This window comes from Artibeus jamaicensis, unplaced genomic scaffold (genome assembly GCF_021234435.1).
Source record: "Artibeus jamaicensis isolate MK-2021 breed Jamaican fruit bat unplaced genomic scaffold, CSHL_Jam_final scaffold_474, whole genome shotgun sequence".
NCBI lineage: Eukaryota > Metazoa > Chordata > Mammalia > Chiroptera > Phyllostomidae > Artibeus > Artibeus jamaicensis.
The window spans coordinates 42,133,758-42,159,841 of NW_026522046.1; the positions used below are offsets into that span (position 1 = coordinate 42,133,758).

General features: G+C 55.3%; 1 protein-coding gene across 3 annotated transcripts in view; it reads right to left on the bottom strand.

Moving 5' to 3' along the window:
- Positions 1-3,919: 3,919 nt before the first annotated feature.
- UBASH3A (ubiquitin associated and SH3 domain containing A) overlaps positions 3,920-26,084 on the bottom strand; it is a 38,705-nt gene continuing 16,540 nt past the window's right edge. The window contains exons 7-14 of one of the 3 annotated variants that reach the window (XM_037144592.2): positions 23,593-23,719; positions 19,927-20,026; positions 16,796-16,918; positions 14,616-14,708; positions 12,438-12,582; positions 11,643-11,749; positions 9,081-9,190; positions 3,921-6,863 (exon numbers count right to left, since the gene is read on the bottom strand). In XM_037144592.2, coding sequence (XP_037000487.2) covers positions 6,726-6,863; positions 9,081-9,190; positions 11,643-11,749; positions 12,438-12,582; positions 14,616-14,708; positions 16,796-16,918; positions 19,927-20,026; positions 23,593-23,719 — 943 coding nt within the window. In that variant the 3' untranslated portion in view covers positions 3,921-6,725. Of the gene's footprint in view, positions 6,864-9,080; positions 9,191-11,642; positions 11,750-12,437; positions 12,583-14,615; positions 14,709-16,795; positions 16,919-19,926; positions 20,027-23,592; positions 23,720-26,084 lie in introns of all 3 variants that reach the window. The other 2 variants (XM_037144593.2, XM_037144594.2) reach the window with 2 other exon arrangements.

Consider the following 26,084-nt stretch of genomic DNA (forward strand, 5'->3'; position numbering starts at 1 on the left):
CTTCCAGTCCTCTACGTGGAAGTTGCCAGGTTATCTTGCCCTGGTTTTCAGGGGTGTCTTCTAGGATAGAGAGCGGGGTACCACTGTGCCTTGCAGATGTGGTGGGAAGTTCTGGCCGAGCTGGTGCGGTCACTATGCGCTGAATTTCCTCTCTCGGACTGCCCTCAAGAGAGCCAGGGAGACCCCTGGACAGTAAGAATTCCTGTGTGATTCTCGTAAACCACAACATAAGTATAATTCAGCCCTGTGCAAGGCCCGGAAGTGGCCACTGGAGGGCGTGCTCCTGCCCTTCCCCTGGCTTCAGCATGTCACTATGATTTTGGGGCCTCCCTGATGGGGGTCCCTGCCGATGGCCTGGGGGCAAGGCTGCCCACAGGGGTGGCCCTGGCCTGTGTATACACCCTTCAGGTCTCCTAGTGGGCTAGAGGCTAACACCCAGGCCCCCTCACAGTTTTTGAGTATCAGCCCCTCCTGGCCCCTCCTTTGTCCCCCTAGCATGGGTTTGGGCCCCTGCCTCCCATCTCCCAGCTCTGCGTCCCCCTTTCTCCTCTGTCCCCAGGGTCACTCAGGGGGCAAGTTTCTTCAGTTCCCCCTAAACGTCCTTCCTGGTTGGTCTGCCGAACCCCAGACCATGTCCTACTTCTGGTTTTTATGTCCCTAAACAGGGGCCTCTTTAAGAACAATGCACCATGAACTCAGTATCACAGTATCCGGCCTCTTTAAGAAAAAGCACACAGCATTATGAATAAAAAGTTACATCGCAACAAACATTTATTTAGACTGGAGACAGAGATTTCTAAAAAGTTACAAACCAGAAAGTTGGCAAATTCACAAACAGCACAGCAGCTAGAAAACTATCAGATTATTACTATTAGTTCACTCCCTATTACAACTCTGTTCTTTCTCTGTTTTTCTGCTAGCGTATGTTTTGGTCGTCTGCTCTTCTGACAACAGTTTTGTAGCTTTTCTACAGGGAGATGAGCACGACAGGGACAGTGGCTCCTTGCCTGTGGTTTGTGCCCACCTGAGGGGTCAGGGCACGAAATGGCCTCACACCCTGACCTGTCGCTGTCAGGCCGCTGTGCAGGGCTGGGCAGTTTCTAACTGACCCCCTCCCACCAGCATGCAGCTAACCCCCAGTGCTCAGGACTGCATTGCAGCCTCCTGTGCCTGACTTCAGCTGTTCTGTTTGCATGGGGGAGGGGGTGGAAGGGGGGATGGAAGGGGTTCGGTGAGAAACTGCCCCACTGCCAGACGAGCCTGGGGGCCACCATCGGTTCTGCAGACTAGCACTTGGCTCTGCACACTTCCACCCTCGTTTCTTCTCTGCTTCCACAGGCTCTGGTGCTGGGTCTGTGGGACGAGTCTGGACTGAGATTTGACCTTCAACCCCACACCTCTACATCACATTCTTACATTAACAAAGTGGGTGTCAGGAGTATTTCTGGAGGCTAAGTCCAGAACAGCCAGCAGTGAGGGACCTAGCCATGGAAGTCACTGCAGAACAGCTAGCAATGCACGTATAGCCCACCCCCCAAATGCTAAGTCTGTCCCTAATTTGACCCACTCGGTGCTCCCTCGGAGTCACTCTAAATGTGCCTGTACTTGCTCTCCTGCCACCTGCCACAGGGGGGACATGGGTCCGCATGGGAGACAGAGGACTTTGGTGATTACGGTGGTCACTGCTGCAAAATACACACAACCCCATAACCGTGTGACCACACTGTCAGGGTTTGGAAGGGGCACCGGCGAACCCTCACACCCGTCACACCCGTCACACCCTGCACCTTGTGCTGGCCCCGGCGTGACTGGTTTGGGAGAGTCTGAGCCGTTACCTGGCAGAACGTCTCTCCTCCTGGGAGCATCGGGGTTCCCTTCGCTTGCTCTTCTGTCCGGTATGTTCCTATATTCCAGAAGCTGCAGCCAAAGGCTTGACGGAGTCACTGTGGATAGCTAAGCTCACCCCTCCTACTCGTTCCAGTTGGAAGAAAGTGCGTCTGGGTGACTCACTTAGGCTATTTATTGTCCCCAAATGTCAACAGCGCTGAAGCTGAGAAACCCTGGGCTACAGGAACGAGCAGTTTTGTGGATGAATCACTATCTGTTACCGAGTGCCACTCCCTGCCCAGGTCCTGAGCTCACGCTGAACTTGATACATTCCCTCTTGCAGCCCACTGAAAGAAGCCATGTCCACACACACACCAGTGACAGCAAACAGCAGACAAAGCAGAACATGGCCAAGGATTAGCAGACCAACCCACCCTGGGGTCCTGAGGGAGCCGGCTCTGCAGGCTGGACAGCCAGGGGGACTCCGTGGAGGAGGTGGGCTGGACCACGTTTAAGAGGAGCACAAAGCTTTTACTTTTTAAACTTTGTTTCTGGTGCTTTTTACAAAGCAGACCTAAAAGCGGTTTGGTTGACTTTCTCTATTTCTCCCTTGGCATTCTGCAGGTCTGCGGCACGGTGGCAAAGACCTGCTCCCATTCTGAGAATTTTTTTTGAAATTCTTACATGATGACTACTCCTGTAGTTTCACAGTTTCTTTTTTTACTTTTAAATCTTTAATTTTTTGTTGGTGTGTGTAATGAGTGAGGAATGAATGATCCCAACGTTCTTGCCCCCAGATAGCGGCCCAGGTTTCTCCACGCTGTTGACTTAATCATCTACCTTCCCTGGCCCGCCTACCACCCCACTGTGACCCCCCACACGTTTGGGGGCCAGTTGCTGGTGTTTCTACTTACACCCTTGAACTGTCTAAACTCCAGGGCTGCTGCCACATTTGTAGTCGTTATAGCTGTAAAACACGTTATCAACCCATTGCCGTTTTTGGATTCCTTTAGTTCTTCCTGGATATCTGTTTCCTGTATGAACTTTAGAACCCAGTCTGTGGGTTAATCTGGGGACATGTCATCTTTATGACACTGCATCTTTCTACACAATGACACGGCCTGCGTTCCACCCCCCCTTCAGTCCCTGTGCCCGTCAACGTGCCGTGAAAGTTCTCACGGGTCCCCGAGACTGCATGTTTTGTTTTGTTGTCGTAGCCAGGCAAACGGGACACCTTCTGTCACCATGTCTCCTGAAGGAGTTGGCATAAACAAAAGCGACTGATGTCCGGACTTGACCTTGGAGTGGAGTCATTGGCTGAATTCATGTCCCTCCACATGCGGGGACAGGGGCTCTGCATGTGGGTGGGGAGGGGCGCCTCTGCTCTCTCCTTTTGCCCCCCACGGCTCCTTGGGCTGATCTGGGGCTCTGGAGAAGGGCGAGGGAGCCGTGCAGACTGTCTGTAAGACTCGGTGGGCCCTGAGACCAGGTGACAAATGGGCTCAGAGTGGAGGAGACCCTGCAACCCCACTGTGCACTGGGCACACTGGCAGTGACCCCAGCAGGGGCCTGCCTTCCTCCCGATGGCTGGCCGGCTGGCAAAGCCACCAGCGGTCTCCTGGGGAAGGGGGCCGAGGGGGGCAGTGGGTGGGGGAGGCTCAGAGGCAGTGTGTCCCGTGGACTGCTTCTTGAGCCCCCTGAGCTCCCTGGGGGGCTCCCAGAGGCACGTGGAGGCGGGAAGGAGGAGCTCCAGGGGTTCGGGCACCAACGCCAGCAGACCGAGTTGCCCCAGGGCTGGGAGCGGGAGGACGTTTGGGCCCCGTGTGCTTGCCTTTACTCCTCACAGAAACCACTCCCAGGGAATCAGAGTTTTATGTTTAAGGTGAGAAAGCAGCACAGAAAAGCCTAGGGAGGTGCCGTACGGGCCTGGGCGTTTTCACGCGCTCCCACAGGGCCGCTTGCAGGTGCCCGTGTTGGGCGACACACGTGACCCGTGCTCAGCCCTCCACAGGGACACATTTCTGGTTTCCACCTGCGAGGGTCCTGGGGCTGCCGTGACGAAGTGCCTCAGGCCCGGAAGCGGAAACAGCAGGTCCTCATGTGCTCGCCTTTCTGGAGGCCAGAAGTGAAAGGTCAAGGTCTCGGCTGGGCGCTTCCTCCCGAGGCCTCCCTCCTTGGTGTGCAGAGGCCTCGGGATAAACCCCGTGTCCTCACATGGGTGTCCCTCCCTGCGTGTCCGTGTCCCAATCTCTCCTCCTGAGGACAGCAGCCACAGAGGATCCGGACCCACCCCAGTCCGGACCCACCCCAGTGACCTCGTTTTACTCTAATTACCTCTTTAATGGCAAATTCTGAGACGCTGGAGGTTAGGACTTCAACGTATGAATTTGGGTGAGGGACACACACATACCACTCGGCCCATAAAATTCACCAACGTGAATCATATCTATGACATTTCAAATTTGGTTCCAAAATAAGACTTACTGCAGGAGAAAGTCATGAGGACTCTTCTCAGATAAACACAGGACAGCGCTGGCCAGGGGGCTGCGGCCCCAGGCCTGTCCCTGCGTCCTTTTCCGCCAGAGGCACTGCGTCAGGCTTCTCAGCTCCCTGGTGACCCAGCCTGAGGCCAGCTCCTCCTCCCAGTTTCGTCACCTTCCATCTTCCAAAAGAGCCAAGTGCTGAGGCGTGAAGACCACACCATATATGACCACCATTAACATTCCCGGTGTGGGGGCGGGGATGCAAGCAAAGCCTGAGGGGTTTCTCTCCAGGTCTGTGTTTTCAAGGCCCCCTATGAGAGAATCCAGGCCATGAGGTCAGAAGGGGGTCCCTGATAACAGGGCATCCATTTCCAGATGACGTCAGCAGGGGTCAGACTAGGCTCATAAATACAAGGGACCAGTGGGCACAGGAAAGACAAAAGAGAGAGGTCTGAGATCTTCCTTCCTTCCTTTAAGTTTTGGTTATCCATTAGTTCACAAGAGTTAAAAGCCAAATAGTGGTCAGCGTCCACTTCCGGCCCTGCCTCCCCAGGACTGTCCCCAGGATGCAGTCCTTACAGTGGGGTTCATTCTGGCAGCTGAGTATGGCCAGACGAGGCGCTTCTGTCACTGCAGCAGAATGGGGAGGGGGGTGTCTTGTCAGACCAGGATTATAGAATATAGACAAAACGGTGTTTCCTGTGCATTTGACCTTGAGATCGAGATCCAAGTGCACCTTGGTGTCTCTCACAAGGGTCACTATCTGCCCCTCTTGTTACCCAAGGGCATGAGACTCAGGAGCCTCACCCCCCGGAGGGTGAATCCAGACATCTTTAGACCACCCCACAGTCCATGAACTTGACTGGCCAAGTTTTTATTCATCATCGAGGTTAGTAAGGTTGGTGTGGCACTGGGCCATCCGGAGAGCAAGCAGAGTGACAGGGATGAGCGGCACATCCTATGGTAACAACGTCCTATCTCTGAGCCCTGGCGTGGACTAGTCTTTCTCTTCAGCAGGGATGGGGTGGGAGGACACCACTGGGAACCCCCCCCCCAAACCGTCTGGACTAACCTCTCCGAGTCAGGTGCGCATCTCACTCACACCCACCTGGGCACATCTCACCTTGCTGGCGGGTCCCTCTCTGGTTTGTCTCCCCTGTTAGCCAGGGAAGGACCTGCTCCCCCCACTTGCAAAGCCCACTTCCCCTCTCCACTTGATTGAAGCAGAGAGGAGAAGCTAAAAAAGACCTCTACTAGGGGGTGTCTCAGACCCTCCCACCAGTGACTGCAGCCCCGATGGGTTGGGGGTGTGTGTGCTCAAGGGCAGCCCCAGAGATGTCCACATCTGAACCCCATGCCCGTGCGCACGCTCCCCTCCAAGGCTGAAGGGCCTTTGCACCTGGGATTCAGTTAAGGATCTTGATATGGGGCGATTATCCTGGATTAGCTGGTGAGAGAATCAAGGAGATGAGGTCACGGGCAGATGGAGGGGTCCCTGGTGATAGGATGTCCACTTCCAGAAGCCGTCAGACCTCACAAAAGGGAGACAGGAGGTCAGAAGTGGGAAGCAACGTGACCGGTGGAGCAGAGGGACGAGACAGGTTTGAAGAGGGGACACCGCAGGCTTTGGAGCTGGAGGGAGGTGCTAGGGGGCGAGGACTGGGGCACCTCTTGAAGCTGGAGAAGGGGATGAAATGACTGGCCCTTGGACCTTCGAAAGGCATGGACCTGCTGACATGGATTAGAACTTGTGACCTCCAGAAGTGCAGCAGGATGAAGTGTGTGTGTGTGTGTGTGTGTGTGTGTGTGTGTGTATGTGTGTGTGTGTTTTAAAATGTGTGTTGTCTCCACCGCTCCGTGTGGTGTTTGTCACCGCAGCAACCAAAAACTAATTCGGGGCTGGGCGGGGGCTGGGGGTGGACCCCAAGCAGCAGCTTCCTGGTTTTGATCTTATAAATAGTTTCTCATTTGGTTTTAGTGACTATCCTACCTCTTTCTGTTCATGTGGACGTAGCCAAAGAGTGATTAAAATAGAGAAGGGAAAAACGGCCGGGAACCTGACGGATAAAGGCATGGAAAATCAAGTGGAGATACCCTATTTGGCGTGGGTGTGGTGGGTCTTGGCTTCCTGGAACTGAGGGTCACAGTCCTCCTTTCCCTCCGAGCCACGTGACAGACACGGGGCAAGGTGGCGCCTGCAGCCGGGCCCTCGGGGTTGCTGATCTGCAGGTGGTGGCAACGGACGTGACAGGGACAGTGACAGCAGGCTCCCTGGGCTCCGAAAGTGCTTTTTGTGCTTCTGCAAGTCACATTCGGCGAGGCTAAGAGAGCGCCAAGTCTCAGCACTGCGCAGCCTCTGCGCGGGTTTTGCCTCCTCGTGCGGAGCCGAGTGACCTGGCCGCCGGACAGCGGCTCTCAGTTGCCCAGGATCCAGTTCCTCCAGTCGAACGCGGAGTTGGAGCCGTGGGTCAGTGTCTTCACAGGAGGGGCCGCCAGCTCCCACTTTCCTTCCTCTCGGATTTCTTCGCAGAAGCACATTCCCAGAGAAGGAATCTAGAACAGAGTGAGATCATTCCCTGACTAACACTTCATACCAGGTCAATAGATTGTCCCAAAGCCGACCTGACAAGCACGCCTTGGAGGCTGGTGGGGGGGGGGGTGCCCCGGACACTGTGGTCCCCATGGGGAACAGCCCCAGGACGTGGGAAATGCCTGCTCACGCTTTCGTTGGTCACAACAGGGGTGCTGCTAACACCCCACACCCACAGGACGCCCCCACGTGCGGAGTTGCCCCTCCCACACGTCCGCAGTGCTGAGGCTGGGGACCCTGTGCCCCCTTCAAAGAGCGGCTTACGTTTTCAAATTTAGCCTCACACAAAGGTACGAGTTCTCAGACCTTTGTTTTTCAGGCCTTTTTGGTTATGTTTTTTGCTTTCCTTTTCTTCCTCTCTCTCTTTAATGTCTAGAAATTCTTTGGTCAGATAAAATCTGCAAAAATTCCACCACGCAGAAATGACTCAGGGATGACATCCTCCTTCTGCTCAGAGAGTCTGGGGGCGGGGTGTGAGGGGTGGGGGGGGGGGCATGAACGGTCCGTTTCTGGGTGGATGCTCTGTCTGCAAAGCCTGAGGCTGGGCAGAGCTCCTTCATGAGTGTCTGACACGCAAGGTCAAGTGCAGTCTATTTGGGGGTGGGGTAGGCAGACACCAACTCGTCAGCCTAAGAAAATTGAGGGAGTTTGGAAATTCAAGGCCAGTATCCAGACAGGGGAGCCCAGGGTCAGGGGCAGGGTGGGAATTTGGTCACAAAGACAAATGAGTTTTTGGAACAGCGCCAACTTGTCACTCTCAGTCCGCACCGGGGCCTGTGCGGTGCTGCTGTCTGTACGGACATGGGGACTGTGAGAAGGGGTGGCAGCGCATGCGGACAGCGTCGGGGTACACGGAGGGAGGCAGTGACGATTGCAGGAGCAAGAGCCACACTGAGGGAGCAGGTGGCATTATGGCTGGCAAGGTGAACCCTTAGAAAAGTCTCCATGGAAGTCGCGGCCTGAGGAAGCGAAAGCCATGTTTTGGACCGGGGTCAGCCAGCGGCTCTGGAATAGGGAGGGTGTGGGCATATCTGGATTATAATTGGGAAATACCCCCTGGAGACACCTGGGAAAGGAAAAGTTTCTACTCAGGTCCGGAGGAACCTGGGACAAGATCGAGAGGGCACATGGGGCATCAGATGGAGGAGCGTCTCGGGTGCAGAGCCTCTGGTCCTCCCCAGGTGAGGAAGGAATGCGCTCCTTCTGGCAGGGCGGGGAGGGGAAGCCCAGTCTGGCGCAGGCTCAGAGCTGAAAGTCCATTGCCTGGACTTTTCTGCAGCCCCCACAGCCCTCAGGGGCTGGGTGACAACTTTCTGCCCATACCGATGGCAGATGAGCCGTGGCTGCCGGGGGTCCCTGGTGATCTCGTGGGATGGAGCCACGTCATGGACCTATCCCCTGTCCTGGGTGTGGTCCACAGCCCTGTACTCCCAGCCTCTAGGCCACTGGTCAATTAATTGGTCGATTTGGTAAAAGGACAAGGGGGGGAAGAGGGCACACTGGCCATGAGCAGGTGATTGGGGCAGGGGTGGGTGGTGGGTCTCACTTTGCGAGTCTATCTACCTCGATTTATCACACTAAATGGATAAAAGCTACTTATGCTTTGCTGGTGACATTCTGCAAGTTGGCCCAAGCACCCATTACCCTTCTCTGTGTGTCTGTCACCTGTTTCTCCCGGAAGTGTCTACATAGCTGGGCCCAGCGCTGATCACTGTGGCAGCTACATCACCTCTTGTGTGTTGCAGGGCTGGGTGGCTCCCCAGGCCGGGGGTGGGGTTCCTTTCTGTCCACCCCCATCCCCAGAGTGAGTCAGCCCAGCTCAGACACTGTCCTTTCCCTTTTTATCAAATTGTTTACTCCTTACAGGACCATCTGCTCAACTGCCAGCGTGGCAAGGGATTATCATGTGAACTGACCTTTAAAAAGTCCTGTGTCTTGTTTTTTATATTATCCCAGCAGCAGATGGCCAAAGCTGCCCTACCGATGGCCTCACGACAAACCTCTCCCACCAGCCCCCTGCCCAAGGCCACCCTTTGCATAAGAGCAGGCAGGCACATTATCAGAGCACGGGCGGGTCCCTGCTTCCCTGGGCTGTGAGCACACTGGTGTTCATTCTGAGCAGGGGGTGTGAAGATGGCCTGCGTCCCTGGGCTGCTCAGGGAGGAAAGGGCAGGAGGTACCTTTCTCACTAACTGGGCGAAGTCCGTGCAGTCTCTGGGCGGCAGTCTGAGCAGCGGGCGCGTGCAGGAGTCCAGCGCCGAGCCGTGGCCCACTATGAGGACGATGCCTGCTGCGGGGTAAAAAACAGCTCAAGGTCTGAGCAGGCATAGAGAGCATCTTTTATTAGACTGGGGTCCCCAAAATTCTTGGGGTGAAACTACCTCCTGGTGCCCCACAGCCCTGAGAGGCCCGGGATGGAGCATGTGTGCGTGGTCCTTAATTGCTCAGTAACACAGTCGGGCCTCTCATTGCATTTGGTGGGTTTTTCAGAGTGAATCACGTCCTCAGGCCAGGTCTGGGGTGGCAGCTGCAGCCGTGAGCCTCAGGGGTGAAGTGGTAGCTGCCCCCACCCAGGCCTGATCTGATTAGCATGAGAGTTATCAGCCGGTTAATCTCAATGAGCTTGCTGATGACTCACTTCCAATGAGGACATCCTGAGTCCACTGGCTTGAGTGAGTCTCCCTCAGGTGACAGGACAAGGGAGCCAAAGCCAGGACAAAGTGGAGCAGTGGAGGTGCAAGGGCGGGTCGGGGAGGGGGTCCTGGCCAGACTCACTGGCTCCACCTAGAGGAGGAAATCAGACTGGGAGAGCTCTTCCTTCGAAGACCAGGCTGACACTGAGCAGACTGTTCCTGTCACCTGTTAATGTGACTCTAGCTTCTGCAATGTGACACCTAGATTGAATGAAGCTCCTGTGATATTTCCTATTAATTCCATACTTGTGTCTTTGGCCTCCAAACTCATGGCAGGATGCTGTTCTGGGAGGTGGAGACACAGGTTTGACCCCTGGCCTGTGGTCCCCAGCAGGGTGACCTGGGCATCCAAGCCTCTCAGCCCCTCTGAGCTTCAAAGTTGCGCGGCGTTAAGTCGAGGTGGGATTTCAGACCCTGCAGGAAGGCGAGGAGTTAACGGGTAATGTCTGTGAAGGGCCCACCTGTGCCAGGGGATCGCTAGGTATTAGCTTGTACCCTCTGGCTCAGCTGGACTTCTGCTGCTCTGCCCACTGCTGCCCACCCCTCCCGCCCTCCTGCCCTGCTCAGGTGCTCCTCCCACTCCCAGGCACATTGGCCTCCACTCCTCCTCGTGCTGCTACTCGGGGCTGCATCCTTGCCGCCTTGGCCACTGGCCACCAGCTTGGACGGATGGGCTGTGCTCCCTGCAGTGGGCGGTATCCACACAGTGTTCAGAAAACCACGGGGCTGACCGAGTGATGGTTCTGCGTCTGTGCTCTCACCAAGGGCTGTGGATCCCTGGGAGGGAGGGTCATCCCTAGACACAGACGTTCAGCTGGTGGCGGAGGCTTGAAATGGGACAGCCAGAAAGCGGCGGGCCAGGGTGCGACCCTGAGAAGCTCAGTGGAAGGCACATGAACAACAATAGGTGTTCGATAGTTGATCCAATGTCACAAAGGCATGGTTTCCAAAAGTATGTTCCCCAGGTTCAGACCAGTCAAAACCGGCAACTTAAGCATCCTCAGGGCCAGGCGTGTTTATGCCGGACTCGGCAAGGTCTAGGGGCTCTTCCTGTACAGACCAGGGGCCGGGTGCTCAGCTCCTCCCACGGTTCATTGTCCGAGTTCTTCATCCCTGGAGCATCTTGGCTGAGGGATGGGGCGGGAAAGAACACAGGGGATGGAGCGGGCTGGGTGGTCTCTTACGGACTCTGTCTGAGACTCTTCCTCTCTGTGTTACTAATATTCCAGATGTTCGTGCCCCTCCCCCAGCAATATTCAAATTCCCGAAGGGCAGAGCACATCTTCATCACTTAGATGGCCCATGACGTTTTGTGTGACACTGACACATTGTTGGTGTTCAACACACACTCGCTGACTTAAGTTTTTGTAAAGCCGACTTCCACCTTCTCACCGTGGACACTTCCTGCACGTGGCACAGAAGGGTTCGAGGCTCCCCTCACACCCGTCACCGAGCACCGGCAGCTGTCCACTCCTAGCCCATCCTGTGTCCTCTGCTCTCTGCCCGCGATGTTATTTTAGAGCACGGACACCGGACCGCCCCACAGGGGACACCTCAGTCTGTGCCCCCAGACGAGAAGGACTTCGAGTTCACACACAGGCAGCCTGCTGTGACCACTCCTAACAGGACTGACAAAGCTCCTGCAGCGATTCTGCCTTCCAACATGTCCCAGTTTCTCCGACGGCCTCGACAACCCACGGTACCGGTACAGGCATTTTTTCCGTCGTCATGCGAACATGTCCCGACCTGTGGTGGTTTGGTTCCTGCTCTCTTTGTTTCCCAAGAATCTGGCCCAGGTGGTTCGCGCTGACCCTGCTGTCCTGGGTCCCAGGGGCTCTCAGTCCCAGGGTTGGGGTCCCAGGGCCTGAGGGGCGGGGACTGTGTATCTATGTGCTGGGGTGCCGTACAGGCAGCAGGGTGACACTCTGGTGCTGGGGAGTGGGGAGAAAGGTTGGGGAATTATTAAGTTCAAAAGAGGGTACGGTTTCCATGCCGAGGGAAGATCCCAAGCCCCCGGGGCGGCTCGTGCCGAGCACGGCGGGCACTCACCGTCCTGCGGGCAGCCGCTGAGCATGTGTTCCACGCTCACCGCACACCTGCGCACGAACTCGTCGTAGCTCTCGGCTGGCAGGAGGGCGTCGAAGGGGAATGCGGGCCTGAGGGGGAGAGAGGGCACGGCTGTCTCGCTGGCCTTCTCAGTGGGGTCAGGATGGATGCGTGTGCTCAGGATGGACGGCCTCCAGGACCACTCTGCTCAAGGCAGGGCTCACTCTCCACAATGTGGCTCCAGTTTGGGGCCCCAAACTGGCCCAGGACTGCTGTTCTGTCCCGGCATGCATTCTGGCTGAACACCACATGGGGTCTGTGATGGCAAAGAGTCAGCCACTGGCTGGGAATGACAGAGATGTTCACTCTGATCTAAGTCTAGCCAGGCTCCTCTGAGCCCCCGTCTCAATAGGCCTAAACTTTGGGCGTTAGTGCTTGTCCTCATAGGCTCCATTTTAGCAAGAATCCTGCTAAGCCAGTTTAGGAAGAGTCCTCTACCCTGGATATTGGTCCCTCTTCCTGATTGAGCAAACTCTGCCCCCGCCCACCCCATGGCTGACCTCTGTCAGGAATGCCGTTAGGTCAGTTTATATGAATTCCCTGACCCTCTCAGAAATCCCTCCCACCCGCCAACCCCACACCCCGCTCCTCAGTGGCACATTACCCTTCGTCCTGACTACACTCGGAGTTGAGTCCAGTCTGTGTCCCCCCTGCACCTGCCCACTGCAGCCACCCCTCCTCACCACCTTCAGTGAGAGCCGGGGAACCCCCGCCGCAGACGCTGTGTGGACGGCGCACCTGTACTCCGTGCTGACGTTCACGTTCGCCTCTCTCAGCTCTTCCAGGGTCATGAGGGTCGGGGTGGACCTGCCGGCCTCCCATTTTGTCCATTCAAAGATCCCGGGCTCCACGCGTATCTTCATTTTTTTCTCCAGTTTGAGCTCTGGGTCGAACAAAATACAAGGGTTTATCATTTTCATGTTTCCATTTTGGCTTTATGTAAATAGGTCTCTTCCTAGGTCTAAATAATACCTTTTAAAAATGTGATTTTTGGTTTTGGTCAATATTGTTTTGTGATCACTTATGGTTGTACCATTTCTGAGACACAAACCACGAGGTAGTTGGAAGGTGTCAGAGGAGTGATGACCTTCTGTCCAGGAGGAAAGGACAGTCTCCCAGTCTCCCTGTACCACCAGCAGCAGGTCCAGCCTGGTGCTCATCCTGATTGGTCAGTGCAGCGCTACAGCCAGACCAGCACCAGGGCCCGGCCGTGGGTCAGGGATGGGAGCGCCCTAATAAGGCCTCAGCCAATCCAGTGATCCACGCACAAGATGCAACCGATCTCGGAGGGTGTCAGCCACATGCGATATCATCCTGACAAACACACCATTTTCTGCAACACTCTGACTCCTCCCAACTGACCCTTCCCAAGCATTTTATATCTTGACCAAAACGCCTACAAAGCAAGGCCATCTCTTTCTGCGTGGAAGAAAAACAGACCTTAATGTTTTTATTTGCAATGGAGAAAACTGCATTAAACTCAAAAGCTGGCAATAAAATCAGCCCCCAAAATGTATCCCTGGTCCATGCAATGGGTTCCTTTGTGAGCATGTTCAGAAAAGAGTGAAATCAGCTAACGGGGTCCCTATGCTGTCCCCCAGCCTGGGAAGGGCTCCTGTCCACTGTGAATAGGTCACACAGAGTAATAGGCTGGAGAGTTTGCCAGGTGGGGCTGGCCTCTCTTCCTTTCAAGGACATCCAGACCACAGATCTGTGGTCACACATGGGGAAATGGTCCATCAGGATGTTCACTGACTCAGTGTTGAGTTAAAGTTTAGCACGTAGGGTCTCAGATGTTAGTCTGAAAACTGGGCTGGCCATGTGGGAAGACCCAGGAAGAAGGCCAGGTGCCCTCATTTTTCTGAATTACTAACCTAGGGTGTGTCAACCCTTTAACAGGCATATTCATGATAATGAGAATAATCTACATACAGAGTAAAGGTCAGTGATGGGTCCCAGTAGAGACATTGACATTGTCATGGTCAGAAAACACTTTCGAGAACTTTTAATTTTAGATGCAAGAGGCCCAAATCATAGAAAAATACTCACAGAAGTTGGAACATATATGTCAATAACAAAGAACCATGAATGATGACACAGGGTAAAGTTATAGAAAGTATTTTTGGAGCTCTCAGTCCTTCTCTTGTTAGGGAGGCCGGCCAAAAGGACATCCTTGTCTCCTTACTCAGACATTGTCACCATGGTGAGGGAGGTTGGGCAGGAAGTCGAAGATTAAGATCATTACTAGAAAAGGACCATAAGACTTAAGAGGAAGCCATTGCAGTGACGCCAGCTGGTGACCTGACCCCCTGTGTCCCTGAGAAAGTAAAGGCAGGCCCCTCCTCCACATCTGCCCATCAGCTGCATCTGTGCCCACGCACCGTCCCTCTGTTCTGTCACCGTGGATGGCTGGCCCGTGCTCCTGCAGGTGCATCACGTCACATCCTTCTGGCCCACACAAGGAGGGTGTGGAGGGTCCAGAGGGAAGAGCCGGCCCGAGGGCCCAGGACTGGCTGCCCCGCCCTGGCAGTGCCTGCCTCCTCCCGCAGCCGAAGCCCCCAGCTCTGCCGCTGGCCTCTGAACCACCTCAGCCTTCGTGGGAGTTCCCAGCTCCTGGCTTTCTGAATGCCTCTCCCCAGAATTAAAACAAAACAAAACAAAAATACTACACACACAGCAGAAGCCACCGAAGGTGGACCGAGTAGTGACAGGCCCCAGCACTCTGTCACCATCCCGGAATGTCAAGGGGCTCAGTACCTGCTGGCGGTTCTGAGAGGGCTGGTCCCTGACTGTCTGTGACTCACGGGCCCACCCGTTGCCAGTCCTGCGGGTCCCACCTTCACTCATTCCCCTCTCCCCTTGGAGGACAACCGTGAGGTCAAGGCAAGCCGAGCAGCTCACTGTGTCCTCACCGACCTTCCAGGATGTGCTTGGCGGTCTGCACGCAGCGGAGGGCCGGGGAGGCGAACACGGAGGTGATCCGGGCGCCGCTGTCCAGTAGTGCTTCTCCTGGAAGAAAGCAGGTGGGAAGTGTCGCTGTGTGGTCCTGCTCCCGCAGTGGGGGCTATGCTGGGAGGCAGGCTTGCCACCCGAGGGAGGCGGGACCCGAAGTGGCTACAAGATTTCCACCCCCTGCTGTGCGTGGTGCACAGTCCCCTGGGGTTGGTGGAGCTGGTGAAGAGGGGGAGATGGCACCCTTGTGACTGTTATGTCTCGTGGGAGGAGGGACATCCCTTCAGGGGAGCCCATTAAAAGCAGAGATTTTCTCCGCTGTCACAGAAGTCAGAGAGATTCAGAGGCAGAGGATTCAACATGTAAGAAGCCCTATTGTTGGGTCCAAGATGGAAGAGCCATGTGGCAAGAAGTGTGGGTGGTCTCTTGGAACTGAGTGTGGCCCTGCACTGACAGTGGCAAGGGAAGGAAGACTTCAGTCCTACAGTCACAAGGAGCTGACTTCCACAGCCGGTTGAGATGGAGACTGCTTCCGGGAGCCTTCAGATGGGAACTCAGCCCAGCAGCACTGTGCAATCAGGTGTCAAGGCCCTGCACAGAGAGCCCATCCACGCTGCGTCTGCATTTCTGGTGGGTGCTGAGTTAAGCTCCTGGGAGTCGGTTCTGAGGTGACGGGGATGTGAGGCCACCTGGGGCTGGCGGAATTGAAGCCTGGGAGCCACGCTTCCCCTTGCAAGACGAGAGGACCTCATCTTTGGTAAAGAGGGGGCCTTCTCAGAAGAACAGCTACAGCACCCCCGTCAGGAGGTTTTAGTGGGTGCTGTCACGGCCTGAACTGCATCCCCCGAAATTCACACGTGGGAGTCCTGACCCCCGGTGCCCCAGAGTGTGACTGGCTTTGGAGATGGGCCCTTCAGAGGCGATCGAGTTTAGGTGAGGTTATGAGGGTGCCTCTCATTCAACCTGATTGTTGTCCTTAATAAAAGGGGACATTGGACAGAGACAGACACACAGAGGAGGGAGGTGACATTGGACACAGGGAGAAGATGCCCGTCTACAAACCGAGAAGAGGGGCCCGGAGCAGACTCTCCCCTCGCAGCCTCAGAAGGAACGACCCCGCCTGCATCTGCATCCACAACTGCGAGGCTATACATTCCTGTTGACTAAGCCCCTCGACCTGTGGCTCTTGATCACGGCAGCCCCAGGAAAGTAGTATGACGGCTGACAACTGCCGCGTGTGTGTCTACTCACAGATACTCCAAATACACTCGAGGAGGTTGTACAAACACCCAGGTGAGGATTCAGCATGAAGCACACAACTGCACAGGTTCTTCACAGAGAGGGCGCGCGCACACACACACACACACACACACACACACACACACCCCAGGGCTGTGGGGAGCAGGTCACACTGACCTGAGGGTGTCCCATCTGTGTCCTGTCTCCTACCTGCATGTTAGGTGACTCACCTCCGTGGCCCTGACACTGGCCCTGACACCAGCCTGGGTGTGAGCACACGATTTACACCACTGCATTCAGCAAGTGCTGCGGATCAGAGCTATCCTGCCTGCCCAGCTCACCGGGACCGAATGCCTACATCAGACCAGCAGTGAGGCGCCAGCAACGTCAGGCTCTCGTGGGCCCCTTCTGTCAGCCGCTGGGCGACTTGGGAAGCCCATGTGCCTTCCTGGTTGTAGATTCGAGTTTCTTAATTCATGAAATAAAGACCAGATGGACCCAAGGGCCCAAAAGTCAATCCTGTGCAACCAGAACCCCAGACACAAAACAAAGGCCCAAAGATTTTAAAATAAAATCACAGAGGGGATGTATTTTTAAACAATGTTTAAAAATGACATCCTTAGTGCACACGGTAGTCCCTCTCTGTTCTTCCATGCCTTTCATTCCTCCCAACCTCCCCAACCATCCGATACTGGGTCAAATCTCTGAACTTCCACTTAAAAACTTGCTGTGTGACCTTGGGTAGCTTACCAAACCTCTCTGTGGCCCAGCTCCATCATCAGCAGAGAGGGCGAAATGCCAATACTGACTTCGAAGGACAGGTAGCAAGGGCTCAGTACGCGTCAGTGATAACCGTTGCCAACGATTATTGTTCCCAATCCCACTAGAAAGGCGCTCCAACTCACCTGCAGTTCTGGATTGGAAAATTCCACAAGACGATAATGGCGGATCGTTTTCAAAGCCTTTGAGGCCGTTGCCCCGCCGGGGCAGGCTGCAGGGGAAGTTCAGGTCTGGCCGGTAGTATTTCCCTAAAGCACAAATGCGCACCCGACAATTAGTTCCCTCAAGTGAGTGCACAACCCTGCCATGATCAAGACCCGTTAGAAGTAGGGCTGGCATTTAAATTGTCGTCCACTGTTTTTTCTCACAGGGGCTCTGTGAGTGGATCCAATTCCAGGAGAAAAGCTGCCTTACTGAGCACACATTTCCTCAAATGCAGAAAACCTAGGTTTCGGCCCCAGGGACCCCTCCTGCGGACCCACCCCCACAGCTTTCCTGAGTAAGAACCCAGCATCTCCAAGACTGACAGCTTAACCTGATAAGAATCTCCAGTTGGCGTTAATTAATTAGGTGAAATGTGACCCATTCCAATAGCTTATGTGTGTCACATTGCCTATGGGGACAGGGTCCACGTGGCCGGAGATGCCCCTGCACTGTTCATTATTCAGTCAACTGCTTGAGCGGGGGCTGGAATCTGGAAGGTGCCCTGGACTCCCCCACCACCCCTCCCAGAGGCTGCAAAGCACCGTGGTTGGCTTTGAGTTCGACCCTGAGCTTTAATCTGACAGTCTGGTGCCAATCCTGGCACCACAGGGTACTGGCTGTGTGATTAGAAGCAAATGACTTAATCTTCCTCAGTAGATTAACCAGTATACGGGAAACACTGTTTCCTCGAATCACTGAGCCAGTGCCCCGAACCCGGCTCCTGGAAGAGGTCAGTGAGTGGCATGTCTGATCTCACTGTCAAATTATCCATTACCCTACAGAGGACACCACTCCACGCCAAGCCCTCTCATTTACCCAAGCCACCCCCGAACCTCCTGGTACAACAGGTTCCCGCAGCCCAGATGCCTTTCCTGCGGCCTGTACACACCACTGGGCGAGCCCCTAACACCCCACACCCGCACCCTGGCAGCCTCCCAGCCGATCCCCAGTGCCCAAGGGTCAGCACATGCCTTGCTTTTTAGTTTCCATCCATGATTTTTCTGAAAGCTCCTGCCCTGGAAATTCCATCGGCAAAGACTTTAAGAGAAGTCTGTGCCTTTTTTGACTAGTTAAAATGGATGAAGCGGAGACCAGGTGGCCCTGACGCCCGGCTGGCAGTGCCTCCCAGACCTGGAGGTGATGGAGATGTCACCCAGGTAGTGGCCAATCATCTCAGGCTTGATTTCCACCTGGTTGAAGGACTTGCTGTTGGACACGCCCACCATGCTGCCCACCAGCTCTGGCAGGATGCTCATGTTGCACAGGTGCATCTTCACCGACACAGGTGTGTCCGTGGATGGGCCTCCTTCTGGGCCTTGCGTAGGTACTTAGGCAGTGAGAGCTGCTTCCCCACATGCCGGTTTGGCGCCGCTACAGGTGCTGTATGGCTGCATCAGCTGCTTGTGTTGTGCAGCGGCTGACCACCGTGGTAGGTGAACTTGTGGAAGCTCCGCTGCTTCTGCTCCACTTCCACCGTCTCGATGGTTCTTCGGAAAGGACCACCCACTCACTTCTAAAGGCCTTTATCATATTAAATGCAAAAGCATTGGCTGTGTTTGCTGGGAAAGGGTTTTTTTTTCCTTCAAAGAGAAGGCCCATCGGTTGTGTCATATTCTCCAAGGCCATCTGTGGTTCCATAGATGTCAACCTGCTCCGTTTCATTTTTGCCTTCAGTGACACTTTGTGGTCACCGTGAGCAGCAGAGGGCAGAGTTCAGAAGGCCGGGCTCTGGGGCAGGGTTAGGTTCTGATGGAAGTGGAGTCTGCAGAATAGGGGGCACCCTGGGCTGGCACCACTGGGACATGAGGGGCACTTGAGGGGGTGGGTGCTTGTGCCAGAAGTAAGCAGAAATCAGGAAGAACACTGGACTCAGAGGAGAGGCCGGCAGCGCCCCAAGTGCCCTGTTGTAATTCACCGAACAGCACAGCCTGCAAAATGCAGCCGAATTAGACTGTCAGCACTCGCTCGATCAAGGGATTCGTTACCCTGGAGAAAGGCCCACCAGCAGTGACCTCTAACCTGGTGGTTTCCAGTGCCTCAAAATATCTCCCCCAGTAGGTGGCTGGATCTTTTCTCTCGAGGACCGAGTCCCCTTCCTCATGTCCACCTCTTGTCCTGTTGTTTCTTTCCCGAGACCTGTCTCTACTTGACCTTGTTTTGTGGAGACGCCATAGCCCTCCCTCTGCAGGTGCCTGGAGATACATTCGGTCATGATGTGAGCGGCTCGGAATTTCTCCAGTGGGTGCAGGTCATCTGCCAGTGGCTTTCCCTGTTCATTTCCCCCTTTCTTGGCCTGCTGGGCTTCTGGAGGGATCCCAAAGGCCCGACCAGCTTAGCTACTGTGAATGGATTTGATCACTGTGTTCACTCGATACCTTTATGTACACAGTCAGCCTGGGCTTAGAAAATGTGGCTGCCCATTGGTGCCCAGGGGATGGGCGGTGATACAGGTGTGGATCATCAGGGCAGAGACTGGCTTGTGTGGATGCTGCATCCCAAGCCCTGTCCTCAGTTCTTTGCATTTAATGGGGTGAGGTTGGGGTGAGCAGCAGACACGTTCAAAAACATTGCCTCCAGTTGGGAAAGGGAGCCAAACAATTTAGGGCAATGACCACCGCAGTGAAGACTAGTTGAGGGAGATAGAGTGATGAGCTTGTGAGGCAGGGAACGCACCAGCAGCTGCGGGTTCAGAGACCTCGGGCCAGGGTGGCTTGCTCGGAAGTCAGGCTGCACTGACTACGCAGACACGGTGCGTGCCGCAGGAGTCAGCAGACTGTCCGTGTGTCCCACCAGCAGACTCGCTTCCTGTTGAAACCGTCCCTCCATCTCCCAAATCATTGGCCCTAATGTACTCACAGACGACGTGCACACTGGGATGCTTCCGTGTGGCGCCTACCGGGAGAGGTGCGGCAGTGGCCGTCGCATGCACAATCTATACCCAGTCATTCTACAAGTGGCACCACAGGGACTCCAGCTCGGACACTCGGGACGTGGTCTTGTTTGTTGGAGTGGCCTTGTGTCTGTGTGTGGCGGCCGCCAGGACTTGACCTACCGTCAGGCGTGGAGCACTGCTGCAGCCAGGACTTCCCGAAGACCTGGTCCACCCGCTCCCCGTGGCGCACCACCAGCACACTTCGCCTCGCGATGGCAGCCTGAGAGGGGGAAGGAGAGGGAAGTCACGGTCAGCGGCAGACACGTTCACGGACACATCTGTCCTAGGAGAAGCGTGGCCAAACATGGTTCAAATGTACAAGTGAATATCTGTGTTATTAAACTTCTTCAAACAGGCACCTCGGTCATTCAACAGCTGGCCTACAAATGGGTCCCTTCCTTCCTCGTTCTGTAGCTACATCCCATTTTACCAACAGCATTTCAATGGAAGAGGACTAGGAATTGCAGCTGGAAATCTCTCTAATTTCTTACGACTTTTTATTTCCTGGGCATCGTCACCTTATAAAAGGAATGAAAAGAAACAGGAGCGCCCCACCCCTGGCGCATCCGCTGCTCTGCTCCTTGGTCTCTCCCAAGTCCTGTCCCTCATCCTAGTCTGTTCTGGCCGCTCTAACAGAACGCCACACACTGGGGCTTATGAACAGCAGACAGTTATTTCTCCAAGTTCTCTTTGTAAAAAATATTTTATTTATCTATTTTTAGAGAGAGGGGAAGGGAAGAGAAGAGAGTGGGAGAGAAACATCAGTGTGTGGTTGCCTCTCATGTGTCCCCCATTGGGGACCTGGCCTGCATGCAACCCAGGCATGTGCCTCGACCAAGGATCGAACCCTGGACCCTTTGCTTCATAGGCCCATGCTCAATCCACTGAGCTACACCAGCCAAGGCTATTTCTCCAAGTTCTTGAGGTTGGAGGTGCCCCGGGTCAGGGTGAGGCCCCTCTTCTCAGTGGCAGACTCCTCCTGTGTCCTTCCCTGGTGAGAGGGGCAAGGGAGTCATGGGGTCCTTTTATAAGGACACTGATCCCACTCATGAGGGCTCCACCCTCAGGACCGAGCACCTCCCAGAGGCCCCACCTCTCAACACCATGACACTGGGCACAGGGACAAGGCGAAGTGAAGAGCACGGCCGTGTCTCACTGGAGCGTGCAGCCGTCCGTCCGGACGTGAACCCCTGACACTCTGCGCCACGGGAGGCTGTCTTGTCCTCTTACAGTTTCGAAGTACAGTGGCTCGGGGGTTGCCCGGACCGACTCCAGGACGCCTGCCCCCTCCGAGAACGAGTATGAAAATATCCCATCTCATTCTCGTTCCTGCTTGACCTGCAAGTGGGCTGCAAGGCACACCTGGGCTCCCAACTGCCGTCTGCTTACTGGCATTCTTAAAGACCATCAACGCATCAGGCTGAGGTTTTGGATTTGGGGCATTTTCTTTCCTGGAAGAGCCTGCAGCAGGTAGACTTTGAAAAGCAGAGCTCGGCGACAAGAATATTAAGATACAGTGAAAAGTCCACGGGAAATGGAATGGACTGAACCCGGGGCCCACAGAACAACGGGGCTGCTGTGACTCCTTGCTCATGGGGTTGTGTGTGTGTCCTGTGGCTGCTGTAACCAAGGGCCACCAACTGGGTGGTTTAAAACAAATCCAATCCCTCACAGTTCTGGATAACAGAAACTCAGAAGCAAGGTGTCAGGGGGGCTCCCTCAGAGGTTATGGGGGGGTTCCTGCTGCCTCTTCCAGTGCCTGGTGGCCCCCGCAGCCCTCGGCTCGTGGCCGCATCGCCCTGATCTCTGCCTCATGCTCACAGGGCCTCTCCCCTGGTTGTGTTGGTGTCTTTTCCTCTCGTGCTCGGTGAGTTCTCTCCGTTTGCCTCCCCCAGGGACGGTCGGGATTAGATTTAGGGCCCACAGGATAACCCAGAATGATCTCCCCACCAAGAGCCCTCACTCCACGCCACATGCAAAGGCCCTTTTTCTTTATAAAGTAACATTCACAGTTGCAGCGACTGGGACCCCTATCTTTGGGGCCATTATTTGGCCCGCTATACGTCCGTTCTGTCAAACCCGATGCCACAGTCTTCTTTTCCCCGCCCTTTGGAAGGGCCCCCTCAGACCAAGTGGGAGACTTCTGTCCACAGGGAGGCGGATGTGGGGTTTTTGTGCGTTTAAAGTGCCAGTGAGTTAGACACAGGCCGAGCTATAGGCTAAGCCTTTCATTCCAGCTTCTCCCAGTCCATAGATCTGGAAAGGAGGTCGCAGCCTCAGGGAGGCCCCCATTTATACCTGTTCTCATACTCTCCCACTGGTGAGTCCAGACTCAACTGCACCTTCCAGAGCCTGGGCAGTGTGGGGGTTGGAGCCTCTTTTTGTCTCTTGCAGCTGGCGGGTCCCTGGCTCCTGGTCAGCGGCTCCTCTTCCCTGGCCCTTTCTCTCCAACTGAAGACTCAGCTAATGGAGATGCCAGCTGCCTGCCCAGAGCCCAGCGTCTGGTGCTCAGCTTTTGTCCACAGTGAGCCCATCCCAGGCTGCAGGCGGCCTCTGGGGGATCAATGGGCTCTTGGGGAGAAGATTTGAATTTAGGGTGATTCCATCAGGAGTATCCATTAGGGCCCTCATTAGGTTGTTCTATGGTTTATCCAGTGAGATTTACGGGTGAGGCCCCGAGCCAGGCTCTGGGACACAGGTGTGGACCAGACACCGTGGCCCTGCCGTCTGGGTAGTAACCATTTCTCAGGACCCTGGGCCTGGCCTGCAGGGGACACGTGACCTCCTGTCTCATATCATTCTTGAAACAACCCAGTGTTGGGGGATGCTTAGGTGTCTTCGTGCTCCCCGCAAGCTTCCCAGCCTCTGCAAGCCTCAGTCTTCAGATCTGTAAAGTAAGGATGGGGTGGGACTAATGCCACCGGTGCTGGGGCGGGAGGGGTGGCTGGGATGAAAGCCCACGTCCTATATGTGGCACAGAGCGGGGATGTGTGTGGAGGGACGGCTCACACAGGCCATAGAGGCGTTTCCGCTGAGTGGGAACTGGCTGGGGCCAGCTGCAGGTGCCGCCCTGCTGTCTGGGGTTCCTACAGGCGGGCTGCGGCTCCGGAGCAGAGGGCCGCCTGCCCACCACTCGGGCAGCATCAGGGACGCCGAGTTCCTGGCTTGTTTGGGGGAGGAGCTGCCTGCTCCACCCGGGCCCTGCCTGCAGTCTTCACCTCTGCACATGTTCCCAGGTGGGTGGTGGGCTCAGATGCCCCTGCTGTACCCCCGACCCTGGGGCTGAGGCTGCTGTCTCCCCCTGTTACCGAGCATGTACCTCCTCATCTCGCCCAGCCTGACTTGAAAGCACAGAAGCTCTATCTTTTGGGGCTTAAGGAGAAGAAGACTCGATCGGGGTCATGCAGCTTGGTAATGACAGAATCAGGGTGAGAGCTTTGGATTCCCGGCAGGGTTGTGTCACTCTCCCTTCCCTGCCCTGTGTCCTGGCACCATGACCGAGTAACAGCCATGTGCTCCCTATTCTCGAAAACCCAGCAGGTGCCTGTAGGGTACAGGCCGGCTCTCAGCCGTGGGGGTCCACCCTGTGTCCAGGTGGACGGAGCAGCCTGGCACCTCAGCACCGAAGGGTAGGGCCTCCTGCTGGCCCACCAGGGTCTGCACTCTGCTCCCGGGCAACAAGGGTGTGAGTGTCTGCAGGACAAAAGCCACGCCTGTGAGTCTAAGCAGAGCTGACATAAAGTGTGATGTCACTGAGCTCACTGTACAAAAAAGGGAGCCCGTCACCTGTAAAGCCTGCAGGCTGCTGGCGCTCCGCGGCCTTGGCAGAGGATGGAGATCCCCGTTCTGTCTGCTGCTGGCTTCCCCGTCCTTCCTGGAGTTCAGGTCTGCGGCCAGACTGAAGGTGTACGTCCTGTGGGCGAAGAAACCAGGTGCTGGTCACGATGGCCACGGAAGCACTGGGCCAGGCAGGTGCTCGAGGACGGACATGAAAGGCAGAAGGTCATGGCGAGGACGAACGAAAGGATGAGTTCAAAGAGCTTGGTGCTCAGCACGTAAAGAATCCTGAGTAACTCTTGGCTGTTGGTCCCTGTGTCACCACCCGTGAAGGGCTGAACTGCCCCGTCCCAATCCATACGTTGAAGTCCTAAAACCTTTGGGACCTCAGGAGGTGGCTGTATGTGGAGACAGGGGGACTTTAAAGAGGTAATTAAGGTACAATGAGGTCATTCGAGTAGTTCTTAACCCAACATGACCGGTATCCTTATAAGAGGAGGGGACTGGGACACAGACACACACTGAGGAGTGACCATGTGAGAGCCGGGAAAAGGCCTCCAGATACACGCCAAGGGGAGAGGCCTCCAGAGGAACCCACGCTGCCGACACCTCCATCCTGGACTTCCAGCCTCCAGACTGTGAAAGGACAGATTCGTACCACTTATCCGCCCAGCCTGCGGTGGTGCTGTGTTCCAGCAGCCTGGGCAGACTGATGCGATGATCTCCTACCGTCACCTTCTGTAGTGGTCAAGGTCGTTTGGTTGGGATGCAGCAGTGAATGAGCTACGGACACACACAGGAAAGGGGCGGACCGTGTGGGAGGGTGGGCAAAAGCAGCGCCCAGAGTTTGCAGGCCATGAGGAAACAGCTACCTGTCCTGTGAGTCAAGAAAGGTGCAGGGGTGGGCGGGGTTTGGGAGCCCTGGGATGACTGGGACAAAAGACCACGGCACACTTAGGCTAGGGGGGTGGCGGTGACGGTAAGGTGCCCTACACGAGAGTGTCTGGAAGGAACTGGGAGGGGCCAGAGCAAGCAAACGACCATGTGCCCTGGGGAAAAGTTCATTTTTTAAAAGGAAAGGTAGTCTTTATAGACTCAATTTTAAATAATCTACAGTCAGGGCCGAGACCTGGGGCAGTAGCTAGAGAGGGGAATGGAAAAAAGGAGAGTGCTTGGTTTTGCTGCTGGTGGGGCTGATCGAGGAGGTCTTGGGAACCGTAGGTGATGCTGGCAGGATGCTGGAGGGATGGCTGCCCAGGAGGGTTGGGACACAGGCACATGGGCCGGTGCCCGGGCCAGGAGGGTGCACCACGCTTCACAGTCTGATGGGGAGAAGGACAGCTGGTACAGAGACTGCAGGCAGGTGGTGTGGTGGGGACAGCTGGTGGACGCTCTTGATTGTTCACCTGTCACGGTGGTTGGGAATGAAGAGTGCAGTGGACGGCCTTCTGGTTAAATGAAACAGTTAGACACAGACCAGCTGGTGGGGAGGAGTGCCCGAGGGCTGAGTGTCCAGGGCCGCCCGGGCCCCAGATGGCATGGTTTATGGGAGGATGAGGAGGAGGTGTGTAATCTGATCATGTGGGTGACTGGTAGGGGACCATCGCCTTTGTTACTATTTTCTTAAAGCATTGTTCTCATCTGGCTCTTTGGATCGTAGTATTCGTTGTGACTTTTACCATAGAGAAACCTCAAGCTTCAAGCATTTAATAATCACTATTAAAGACACATCTAAGTGCCCCTCTGAGTTCCCCTCCATCACTCCTATGCTTTCAAAGCTCTCCCCAGCGGTCCAGAAATCAGAGATGCGTTCCTTTTAACTAACTGCCTTCTAGTTTTACATACTTCCTTCTTCTGTTTAATTCTTGGCTTTGATGTGAGGTCAGGTAAAGTGCCATTTTCTCTGCACCCATTCCTGTCCCTCTTCCTGGTGCCCTTCCCTGCAGGCCGGGCCCCCGTCTGTCGCTGTTCTGGTCCACTAGTCTGTGTCTTTCCTTTCTCCCTCAAGCCCAGGCCACGTTATACATCGGCCACACGCTTTGCACATCTGGCAGGTAGCCATCTACTCTGATGCCTTTACTTTTCGAAGTTTTCTCAGCTCTTCTCTCTGTTGATTTTTCCAGATAAACACTCCCATCATTCACCGAAGTTCTAGAAAGCGACACCACAGGGGCTTTTCCTGGACTCTCTGTACACTTGGAAATGACTCCAGGAGACATCAATATATTCACAGTTCATTTTTTCCTGGGATCCTAAATGGGGCATGTTTATACTTATTAGCCCATTTGTAGACTTTGCCTTTCTCTTACAGAGGCCTCAGCACCCCCACTTCTCATCAAACCGACGGCTCCCCGTCCTCCAGCCTGAGACCCTCGGGAGGAACAGAGCCGGGAGCACTGCAGGGGCATCTGTCCTCCATCGCACCCCCTGTAGTGCCCCCGGTCACCGGCCTTTGGCACCACGGCCATACGCCCCGGACCAGCCATCACATCCTTCGTCTC